Source organism: Oncorhynchus clarkii, chromosome 10 (assembly GCF_045791955.1).
Source record: "Oncorhynchus clarkii lewisi isolate Uvic-CL-2024 chromosome 10, UVic_Ocla_1.0, whole genome shotgun sequence".
Lineage (NCBI taxonomy): Eukaryota > Metazoa > Chordata > Actinopteri > Salmoniformes > Salmonidae > Oncorhynchus > Oncorhynchus clarkii.
The window spans coordinates 38,535,606-38,547,983 of NC_092156.1; the positions used below are offsets into that span (position 1 = coordinate 38,535,606).

General features: G+C 39.0%; 1 protein-coding gene across 2 annotated transcripts; it reads left to right on the top strand.

The window, feature by feature from the left end:
• The first annotated feature begins 526 nt into the window (after positions 1–526).
• LOC139418443 (FMR1-interacting protein NUFIP2-like) lies at positions 527–12,024 on the top strand. Of its 2 annotated transcripts, XR_011635329.1 has the most exons (5): positions 527–758; positions 2,079–3,752; positions 5,312–5,344; positions 5,507–7,210; positions 8,436–12,024. XR_011635329.1 is itself a non-coding variant. In XM_071167867.1 (4 exons), exons 1-4 carry the CDS (start codon positions 611–613, stop codon positions 5,557–5,559), a joined length of 1,908 nt encoding a protein of 635 aa, XP_071023968.1. In that variant the 5' UTR covers positions 527–610; the 3' UTR covers positions 5,560–12,024. The 2 variants fall into 2 exon arrangements, 1 of the variants encoding a protein (XP_071023968.1); XM_071167867.1 differs by having other exon boundaries at positions 5,507–12,024.
• Positions 12,025–12,378: the final 354 nt, after the last annotated feature.

Sequence of the window (12,378 nt, forward strand, 5' to 3'; positions counted from 1 at the left end):
CACCACCTGGTGCCTGGATAGCAATTTACAGTAGCTCTGTCGGGAAGAGCTGTTCACCACACCATCCATATCAGATGGCTACAACGCATATTTCAAAATGTGTTAAACTATATTTTACAATTGGTATGCTTTTTACACAGACATTATTAGTATCTTTATTAAATTGTTTCCCATGTCAGTTGAATGCCGGCTAGAATGATGCATGATACAGAATTATGTATTGTAAAATCCAACCAACCACAATGTGATACATGCATAAAACGTATATGGATACATGTCTCAGCAGGTCTCAATGGTGTGTGACTGAGGACCACTTAGGGCAGTTCAGATTTGCTTGAATAAAATATAATCTCTCTACGCTTCTGATTTATATAATATTTCCAGTTGTTCAACCTGCATGAATGTATATATTGGCAATACCTTCGCAATGTTGCTGGGGGAACCACCAATTTAAAAAAAAAAATCTTAGATATACAGCTGACGAATACAGAGGCCTCGAATAGCTTCCGTTTGTCACTGGCGTTGATTGGACAGTTCAACAGTCTGCTCTCCACTTGCCCAGTGAGCGGTGCATACTGGTAGACGAGCTCGGATATTATATTACACTTCAATGGAGGAACAGCCCAAAGATCGGGCACAAGAGAGACGATATTACCACCATGGAGAAGAAAGAAACCCTATTCAATACAAAACATCTCTAAAAAATGATCAGATCTCCTTCCAGTACCAGCATCAGGAAACGCAGACGAAGAAAACAGGTTGGGCCATCCGGAAAAGTTAGCAAGCTAGCTAATGTCAATGACTTAGCTAGCCAGTTTATTACTTACGTCGATGTAGCTTGCGTGACTCATAGCAGAGTGGTTGCAAGCTGTTAAAAAACATATTTAGCTCATTAGTTAGCTGGGTCAAGCGCTGCATATTGCTGGATGGGGTAGTTAAACATCGCGTGACAGCTGATGGTTTGACGGATGCGGATTGACCTTGTGCGCCGGTTTCACCACCCATTTCTAAATTTATGCTACTCCCTGACAAAATTCCCCTGTGTTACTAATTAGTCATTTTGTAGTTCAATTGATTTGTCACGTGCATACGTTGACTTTGTAAAAAACTCATTCAAATTTGGTCGGAATTCCGTGACATGTTTTGCTAAGAACAACACGCCGGCTCCACTGGAATGTTCTGAGTTGCTGTTTCCCGTCGGCCATGTTAGAAAAGGCGAGATGGAAAGCTAACGAGCTAGCTAGTTAATCCTAGCAACGACAGTGAGATTTGTCCATAAAACAAGTTTCAATTTGATTTTGTTTATTACCACCTGGCTGCAGACAGGTCTGCAAAAGCAAGATAGCTAACTAACTTACTTTTGAGACTTTTCGGGGATGAAATAGCTAGTTAGTGCAAGACATTTTACACTTGCGAGCAGGTTCGGCTGGGTTGGGCCTGTTGCGTTTATTTAACCATGATGAAGCCACGCAAACATCTTAGCCTGGGTAGGTGATTTGACGACATAGCATTTTCTTGCTAGCAAGCGGGCTGATTCATGGGATTTTGATTTTAATAAACAATTCAGAACCAATTTCTGCTTGTTTTAGCTAACATGTATACATGTGTCTTAGGCGCAATGACATAATCTTTAATCTAGTTTAAAATGTTGTCTTTAGATGCTACTATGGAACGCATTTTTGTATTAGCTAGCGAAGTCAAGCGTTTATAGGATAATGTCATGGTAATTTCTACCTACAGCACACATTTTTCTTAAGTGATTTCTGTATGGTATCTAGTCACAAGTAGGCTTGGGACTTCTATGTTCAAGGGAATCTGATCTGGCACTGGTGTGTGGTTGTTTGCTGCCAGCTGACCTATTCAGTCTAAAGAGACATGATACAGCATCTTATAAAGGCCTTGGCATGTTTCCTGTAAAAGGAGCTGCGAACTTGCATTCTTGTAGACAGATTAGGTCTTGTTAGTCCCTTTTGATATATTTTGAGTGAGGTGGTTGGGAATTATGGACTTTGCTTGGACTTTATAGTCTACACATGTATTATTGGCAGTGCAACTAACTTTTTTGTTTTCTTTTACAGGCAATGGAAAAATAAACACCGGTGAGGTGGAGGGGGAGAAGATTCTGTCTGCAAAGAATTTTGTTGGTATCCCTCTTCCCACCCACAGCAATGGTAACAGACATTTGATAAATGCTAACGTAAAACAGAAGTCAACACGCAATGTTTTTACCACTTTTTCAAAAGTTGGCAGCAAAGAGGGTCTTGTTCACAAGAAGAATATGGACCGCATAAGTGACAAGGCCCAGGATTTCACTAATCACTATGAGGGAAAGTTTTTGGACAAAAAGGAATCTGCTTTGTTTCTGAATGGGGTGGTAAACTCTGCTCATATTACAAATGGTTACTCCAGCAAGTCACCCCCTGATAATGATGGCAGTGGCTCAGAAGGTGGATATACTACTCCTAAGAAACGCAAGACCAGACGCAACAGCATCAAGAACACAGAGCATGTGACAAGAGAAAGGGAGAGAGTCATGCAGCAGGACAATGCCACACAGGAGCCAGAGGATTCTGAACTTGAACCAACAGAGAAATTGTTGAGCTCGCGAATTGACCATAAAGCAGACGCCCAGACAGCAGTCAAGCGGATGGATGCTCCAGAGGTGGCTATGGGTGAACTGCAGAAGAAAAACGCAGACATTAAGACTGCTGCAGGTGCCTTTGGTAAAAAGTTTGAGAATAGGCCCAAAGCCAAGCTCTCCTCCTCTTCGAAAGAGGACTCTTGGACTTTATTCAAGCCCCCTCCAGTATTTCCTGTGGACAACAGTAGTGCTAAAATAGTGCCCAAGATTAGTTATGCAAGTAAAGTTAAGGAGAACCTCAACAAAGCAGCCCAGGCTGGAGGAGAGGTGCAGACTCCTCAGGTGCCTGGTAGACTCTCACAGGTCCCCATGTCTGCTATGAAAACCATCATCTCAGCTAGCTTTACTAATGGCCCCGTTTCTGGAGATGGAAATAGTTGCCCGTCTGTTGGTACCTTCTTCACTCCTGCTGCTAGTAGTATTCCGCCAGCCCCCTCTCTCCCATGTGGGGAGAACGTAGCATCCACTTTGGACAATGACTATAACTCTTTAACCAACCCTGCAGCTGTAGATCTGAGAAAGTGTACTCTTTTCATTTACCCCCTAAACCCTTTAAATATGCAACCTGTGCTCCCTAGTGCTCGCCAATTGGACACCCAGGCTGCTCAGACAAATCAGAAAGCCTTGGGGGACATTTTCCAGAATCAGTGGGGGCTGTCTTTCATCAATGAGCCAAACGTGGGGCCAGAAGGAGGAAGCGGGCCGGTGGCTGCTGTGGAGGGCAAGGCTGCGGTGGTAACGTTTCAAGGGGAGCAATGCCCTGCTGCCAAGCCAGGCCTTGACTCTAATTTATCAATCCCAGAGCCTTTGCCTCTCACTTTGGCTCAAGACTCAGAGAAAAGGACTAGTGCCCCAGCTTGCCCACCTGCTACAGTGAAGGGTGAGGATGGGGAAAAGACTCAGCTGTCTAGACAGGAGAAGACAAAGGGTGAGGCTAAGAGTCCAGGTGCAGTTTTGTTGGCCTCTTGTAAAGACAGTGCTGAGCCTGCCCAGGCCCCCCTGACCAACCTAGTGTTGGGACTGTCTAAAGAGCCGCCCCATTCTAAGAGCCTGGACAGAGGTAGCTGGGGGTCGTTTGATCTGAAAGCTGCTGTTACTTATCACACTAAAGGTAACTCCTCTTCCCCTGCTTTATCAATTCTATGAACATATGTATTAGAGGTCGACCGATTTATGATTTTAACACTGATACCGATTTATTGGAGGACCAAAAAAAGCCAATACTGATTAATCGGCCTAATTTTAATTAATTTATATATATATATATATATATGACTTACAACAATACTGCATGAACACTTTTTTATTTTAACTTAATACATTAATAAAATCTATTTAGTCTCAAATAAATAATGAAACATGCTTAATTTGGTATAAATAATGCAGAAACGCAGTGTTGGAGAAGAAAGTAAAAGTGCAACATGTGCCATGCAAAAAAGATAACGTTTAAGTTCCTAGCTCAGAACATGAGAAAATATGAAGCTGGTGGTTCATTATTCCCAGTTCTTCAATATTCCCAGTTAAGAAGTTTTAGGTTGTAGTTATTATAGGAATTATGACGCGTCAACCCTTTCTTTCTCTACCATTTGTATTTCATATACCTTTGACTATTGGATGTTCTTAATGACACTTTAGTATTGCCATCCTAATCTCAGGAGTTGATAGGCTTGAAGTCATGAACAGCGCTGTGTCTCAAGCATTGCTAAGAGCTGCTAGCAAACGCAGTAAAGTTTGAATGAATGCATACAAGCCTGCTGCTGCCTACCAACACTCAGTCAGACTGCTCTATCAAATATCAAATCATAGACTTAATTATAATATAATAAACACAGAAATATGAGCCTTTGGACATTAATATGGTCAAATCCGGAAACTATCATTTCGAAAACAAAACATTTATTCTTTCAGTGAAATTCGGAACCGAACCGTAGTTCTGGCAAATTAGTTCGCAACAAGCGGCCCAAACTGTTGTACATACCCTGACTCTGCGTGCAAGAGAAGTGACACAATTTCCCTAGTTGATATTGCCTGCTAACATGAATTTCTTTTAACTAAATATGCAAGTTTAAAAAAATACTTCTGTGTAATGATTTTAAAGGCATTAATGTTTATGGTTAGGTACATTCGTGCAACGATTGTGCTTTTTTCATGAATGCGCGTTTGTTCCCCCGTTTGGCGAAGTAGGCTGTGACTTGTTAAATTAACATGCACCGCATTGATTATATGCAACGCAGGACAAGCTAGGTAACCTAGTAATATCATCAACCATGTGTAGCTCTAGTGATTATGTGAAGAGTGATTTTTTAAATATTTTTATATAAGATAAGTTTAATTCTTGCTAACAACTTACCTTGGCTCCTTGCTGCACTCGCATAACAGGTGGTCAGCCTGCCACGCAGTTTCCTCATGGAATGCAATGTAATCGACCATAATCGGAGTCCAAAAATGCCGATTACAGATTATGAAAAGTTGAAATCGGCACTATTTAATGGGCCATGCTGATTAATAGGTTGACCTCTAATATGTATTACACATTGGTAGCGTTAACCTACTATTTCACTTGCACCAAAAGCTTTAAATTCATTAGCTTCACATTAAAGACAATGTGTCTAATAATACAATTGTCTTATGCATCTGGAGATGATAATCTGTTTGTTTTTTTCTCTACAGAAATGGAATATGTTTTCAATTTGCAAAAACAAGGTAAAGTAAAAAGTCTCTTTTCTGTGTAGTGTATTTTTTAAGTTGTGAAGTTGGGTTTTCTATTTGATGTTCAAAGGTATACAGCTGAAGTTTGAATAACATGCATTATGCGTTAAGTTCCCCAGGGCCTTCACACTCAATTTCTGTCCTTCTCCCCCCCAGATCCAAAAAGAGTAGTCTGTTATGACAAGACCAAGGATGGACCTGATCAGTGAGGTAGTGAATGTCAACAATTACATGTACCTTCTCCCTACCTGGGTGCTGCAGATGTCTTCTTTGGCGGTTATGATCCCTTTGGAAAACAAAATCGAGTCAACTGTGATATTGGGACAGAAAGATGCATGTCCTGTGACATACATTTATTGGAATACAGAATGGGATAATGGGATTTGTTTTTTGGGGGGTGCGTCAGAGAAGAGGAAGATGACAAGGGAAGGTGTAATATGAGGAAATATTAATCCAATTATTGGCATTAAGTTGAGCGCAGGAGCTTCGGCTGACGCTCTGGACTACACAAAGACTCAAACACTTGAAAGAAATTTTGGGTGCCTCTCCCATGTGAATGGACACTTGTGACACTTTCTGCTGTAATAGATGTTGGTCTCATAGCTCCTTCCTCTGGGTGTTGGGGACATAAGACTGAGGAAGGTGCAAACTGCACCTCCTGAGCCTTTATCCTCTTGCCCATTGAACTGTGGTGACTATGTCTGACAGTAGGATGCCTCAATCGTTTTATTTCCTCATGCATTCAAATTAGTCCAATATATGTAGATTTGTGTATGTGTTATGATTTATGCATACACATCAGTATATGTGCACATTTGAATACATTTTAAAAGAAAATGAACTAGAAATTCTAAGAATGCCTTGAAATTTACAAAATGTGAAGATTATGAGAAGGCTGGTAGTATTGATAAGCCTGTTAGGCTGCAGGTTAAATGAGAAATATGTATGTTTAGGGAACGCATTTGTCTTAATTACTTTAGTGAATTAACTATGCCCAGCAAAGACCTGACTGCTTGGTATCAGTTTTGACAACTATTTTACTCTGTTTTGTATGGTTTAGCAATTTAGTAGCAACAAACTCCCAGAGCACAGATAGAGACGTGTCAAATCAGAATGAAACTAAAGCCATGTCATAATCTCGTGGTTCGGTTGTCAGTTTTTGGTAGCCGTGCTAATCAGTAAAAAAGTTGTGGCATTAATTGTCTTCATCTGAGTTTAGCTTTATTTGTACTTTTATTTCTTCTTAATCCTTGCTGTTTTCAGTCTACATATTTCAGTAATTTCAGATTAAGATTGATGTAGGCTATTCCTTCATTTTAGATGTAGGTTCTCTTGAGCTTTTCACTTGATTGTGGGAGTTTTCGGGAAGATGAGAAAAGTGACATTGTGGAGCAAGGGCTATCTATGTATGTGATATTTCAAAATAAGTTTTTTTTGTTTGGTGTATTTCATCAGTAAGGAGGTTCAAAATGTCTAATTCATTAGGCCTGTCTAAGCTATATTTGCTGACACCATGTGGAGAAATGGCAAATTTCTTATTTTCTTGCTCAAGCAATTTGCTTTTGATTTGCTGACCAACCTGTTCAGCATAGGATACTATTTGCCCTTTCAGCATTTGGTCTTTAATCTCTCTCTTACGACAATGTATTTCTTGCATGTGTTTACTGGTGTGGATGAGATGTGAGAAGTCGCAGTATAATATAACCAAGCAAATATTAGACAGAAAACAATCGCAATACTAATCATTTCATGTCCCAGACCAGCCGCTCTTTGTTATACTGTGCATAGAGATTTGGTGGTGATGGCGTTTCATAATACCGTATCATCGAGTTAGTCTTTGATCAAAGTGACTGTCAAGAGGCCTAAACATGTCAAGGCAGGCCAAATTTGTCAATACATTGAGTGGACAACCACGATGTCATTGGTACTACCATCTCCCTCTCAGTTGGGTTTTTGGTTTTGCGCTAAGGAAGGACATTTAGTTTCTTTTCTCTAGCATAAATTATTTGGTTGTGTGGATTAATAGCACTTTATTTAACATAGTTTTTTTATCTTTCAATTACTACAGATATACAGTACCAGTCACGTTTGGACACACCTACTTGTTCAAGGGTTTTTCTTTATTTGTACTATTTTCTACATTGTAGAATAACAATGAAGACCTCAAACTATGAAATAACCAAAAAAAAGTGTTAAACAAAGTTTCCACTCTTTGCCTTGATGAATGTTTTGCACACTCTTGGCATTCTGTCAACCAGCCTCACCTGGAATGCTTTTCGAACAGTCTTGAATGAGTTCCCACATATGCTGAGCACTTGTTGGCTGCTTTTCTTTCACTCTGCGGTCCAAACCATCTCAATTGGCTTGAGGTTGTGTCACCAGTGTCACCAGTAGAGCACCATCACACCTCCATGCTTCACGGTGGGAATCATACATGCGGAGATCATCCGTTCACCTACTCTGCATCTCACAAAGACACAGCGGTTAGAACCAGAAATCTCAAATTTAGACTCCTCAGACCAAAGGACAGATTTCCACTGGTCTAATGTCCATTGCTCGTGTTTCTTGGTCCAAGTAAGTCTCTTATTATTGGTGTCCTTTAGTAGTGGTTTGTTTGCAGCAATTCAACCATGAAGGCCTGATTCTCCTCTGAACAGTTGATGTGGAGATGATTCTGTTACTTGAACTTTGAAGCATTTATTTGGGCTGCAATCTGAGGTGCAGTTAACTCTAATGAACTTATCCTTTGCAGCAGAGGTAACTCAGGGTCTTTCTTTCCTGTGGCGGTACTCATGAGAGCCAGTTTCTTCATCTGCACTTGATGGTTTTTGCGACTGCACTTTTTACGAATTGACTGACCTTGTCTTAGAGTAATGAGATGTTCTTGCCTTAATATGGACGTAGCCCTGTTTGGTAAAATACCATCTTCTGTATACCACCCCTAACTTGTCACAACACAAGTGATTGACTCAAACACATTAAGAAGGAAAGAAAGTCCACAAATTAACTTAACAAGGCACACCTGTTAATTGAAATGCATTCCAGATGACTGCCCCAATGAAGCTTGTTGAGAGAATGCCAAGAGTGTGCAAAGCTGTCAAGGCAAAGGGTGGCTACTTTGAAGAATCTGAACTCTATTGATTTAACACTTTTTTTGGTTACTACATGATTCCATGTGCTATTTCATAGTTTTGATGTCTTCACTATTATTCTACAATAGTGAAAATAAAGAGAAACCCTGGAATGAGTAGGTGTGTCCAAACATTTGACTGGTACTGTGTATATATATTTATATAATGACATACTAACTTCTTTTAAGAATGGCTTTGGTTGGACTGTTCTTTTTAAGAAAAATAAATGAATAAATACAAAATGTCACTCAGGTAGCATTGGTAAAGCCATGACAAAGTTGGAACAATTTTGTTTTCTGCCAAATGGTTCAGAACAAGATCCTCATATTGTGCTCAAATTTGAATTGCTAAAATATTGAATTGGAGTCATATTTCATAATAAAATACCAAAATATTTAGCTTACAGAAAACACTGACATTGCTTGCAAACAGCTGTCATACATGTTGTGTAGGCTTCAAACTTTTTTAAGTTCTCTGTTTAGGCAATTTCACTTTAAGCACACTGATTTGCACCGTTTCCCACCTGTTATTGGACAGGGTGGTCTCTTACTGTCCTTGATTCTTTTGTCATTCATGACCTGAAGCACTTCTCTGTGTTCCCAGTCCAGGTTATATGCAATGGCAGGAATCTATGTCTGTGCTTCCTAGTCCTAGTCTGGTCACGTCATGGCTTGTTCTTGCAGACTGAGAGGGAACTACAAGAAGGTCACACATACCCCTGCTGTGTACAAAACTGTCTCACACATACACTTAAAGGGCAATTCTGACACTTTTCAACCTCATGCATCATCTCCGCACCATACCAGTGTCTCTACATATGAAAAACACACATTTCTGTGGTTTAGAAGAAAAGTACAAAAAAAAGGCTTCTCTGTGACATCACAGGGTAGGTTTTAAAAGTAAGAAACTGATTTTCCAAAACCAAGAAATTTCTAGCCAGGGGGAGGGTATTTTCTTGCTCCCCACATCATTGTGAATCTCATTGCATTTGAGAAATTGCTGTTTGTCATCAGGTAGAACTTTTTAGTAATGCACCATTTTCACATGTGTAGACACTGGTATTGTGCTGGAGATAATGAAAAGTGGTGAGATTGCCCTTTTTAAGTTACTTCGCTGTGGAATTCAAAGCAAAGGATAGACCTCTGGGATGTGGTATTTTACTAAGTGTTATCAGATGGGGAAACTCCTATCGAGCAAAATAATATCTTATTTGGCTAATGCTGGACAATGGCGAAATGTATCTGTTTTATTTTGTCTTGATCGGCAGTGGGAATTGTTTTTGCGATGGACAACCAAGTTTGAATAGTTTGCAATGGTGACATTGACGGCAAAAAAATAAAATGTATATCTTCTTTTAAAAATGTTACTTGTACTTTGAATGTTCATGCAGTCGATTTATGTTACTTTACTTGGTTCCCCAAAATATTGGAATAGAAAACACCAGATCATACCACGGGGTAAAAAAACAAAACAAGTTTATAATTTTCATAACCCTAATCTCTTTTTTATTTTTTATCCTGAGTGTGAGAACAAGTATGCTTCTTTGTGAAAGCGGGCAGGCAATCTCTTTTGAAGTTGGTGTGTAAAAGTGCTCTAACAGTTCTAAGTACATATTATGTTCATTGTTTTGATCCAGACATGTCCCCTTTTATTTGAGTCTTAAGAGGGCTCATTGATCTCTAGGGAAATAACGCATAAGTTTTCCCCCTTAGATATTTTAAAGCACTTAAGTAAAATGGGTATTTCTTTTGTATTTAAGAAAATAATATAGCTATATTAATTCAACGATCGTGTAATAGGATGTAAACCAAAAACTGGTTCTTAAAAGAGGAGTTGGTTTGAGAAATACTTTGCTACAAGAGAGCGCGTTTGTGCTTTGTGTGGTGAAAGAAAATTGAGAAAGTGATTTCTGTCTGTATTTTCATCCCCCTTAGGATGTGCAATCACCTCAAGGATTCTCGCACAGTCCTCCGAGTTCTGAATAGGAGGACTGCTGTTTGATGTGTGTGTGTGTGTAAAAGTGAGCTCTTCCAATTATATGCAAGTTTCCCCTTTTTTTCCAAGACCCTTGTATCATGTTCATGTGCCTGTGTGAAAAGTATGCTTTTACAGTGATTTGGATCTTTTTTTGTTTGTTTTGAAAATCATTTGTGCCATGTCTTTTTGTTATAAAAAAAAAAATCTACATTTGCAATGTTGTTTAACATTTTTTACAGCTTCCTTTGCAGCTTCCTTTCACTGACATGGAAGAAGCTGAAAGCAATGTGCGTTTTTAGATGTTTTGAATAAATTTCACAGCTCAAAATCGAATGATGTGCAACATCTTTCAGTGGGCTTTTAATGAAACCTGCTTGGTGGTATGTTATAGTCTGTCCGTTAAGTTAGTAGAGCAATTTTTAATTTGACTTTTGAATTGATCTAACGCATTAATGTATTAACTTTATGTTTAATAAGCAGTTTTTGTTTTATTTTGTGTCACTTAATTTATTTGGAGATGCACAACTAGAATGGAACTATTTTGCTTCAAAGGAAAATTATGGGGAGAATTAGGCTAAGCTGTCTCGTTTTTGAACTCTTAACAAGTACCTACTTTTTTAAGACCATTTCATTATTGAATCTCAATTCTCATTTTATATAAATCCCCAATGTTCAGATCTTTGTGTCTGAAAACAAATGGTAATGGTGGAGCTATGAGCACTGAAAGAAATCCAGAGTGTTCCTATAAAGAATTTGTCCCTGATGTTCTTCATCACGTGTTAAAGGGGAGCGACATAAAGGGGATTGATATACTGTTTGACAACTCTTATTTTTTGTTTGCCAAAGGTACTAGTCTACTTTTCAGATATTTAGCCGCTGTATGGTCCATGCTCTTAGATTGGAAAGACTGATGGTTTAAGCCAGCCTTTGTCTGAGCCAACAGCAGCTGAATGCCACTGTGGGAGTCTGTGTTGGTATGAGTGAGGACAAATTTAAATTAAATAAAAACATGTAAATAGAAATCACAAATACCGAAAGTGCTGCTTCTTCATCCAGTTATCGATTGTCTGTAATGGGAAATGCTGGACTCAAGGTGAAAATGGAGCGAAGACCGTCTCCCATGCCTCCTGGGGCTATTTTGTTTACTCTCTTTGGTACATGAGAGCTATTTGTAGATGCACATTATGTTAAAGACAAGTGAAAAGTGTTTATTTCTGGGGCTCCACAGTAGCTTTTTGAAAGATGGTGTGGTCATACTGAGATGTGTGTCTGAAGAAAACAGCTGTGTGTGGTGCCAAGTCCATCTTTGTACTCTTTCTCTCTGTCATCTCTGTGCCTGTTGATGGATTATCAATTGGCTCCTAGGAAATTTGCCCCTCAGAATTTGAGGCATTTACAAGTTGACATTTACAAGTTTTAGTGTGAAATGGTTTTATTTTCAGAATTTAACAAATGCATTTTTTTTTTTGCATGATAATATCCCTCAATTTCCAAATAAATGCAAGATATTCAGTGTTCACAATTTCAGTTTCCATTAAACTGTAAAATTTTCTTTAAAAATCCTCACTGGTTTCAGTTTTTTTGTTCTCCCCTAACATTTTCAATTGAGATCTCATTGCAGGAAAACAAAGGATTTCACAGTAGGTCCTGTACAAGGCGTGGAAAATTAAGTGCACCTCACTCACCTATTGCTGAATTTTCCATGAAAATGGAAGTTTGCTGCAGCACCTCACGTCATGGTATATAGGCTATGTTGGTGAGCATTTGAAAGTTGAGTAATATCATGTTTGATTTCTGGTACCATTCTGCCATTTTATGTCAGTATTTTGGGATCAACAAATGTTTAAACATTTGCCCTGGTCTGGCAAGGAACAACAAAATGTTGTTTGTAATTCTAAACACAGTTCCTTCCATGCTACA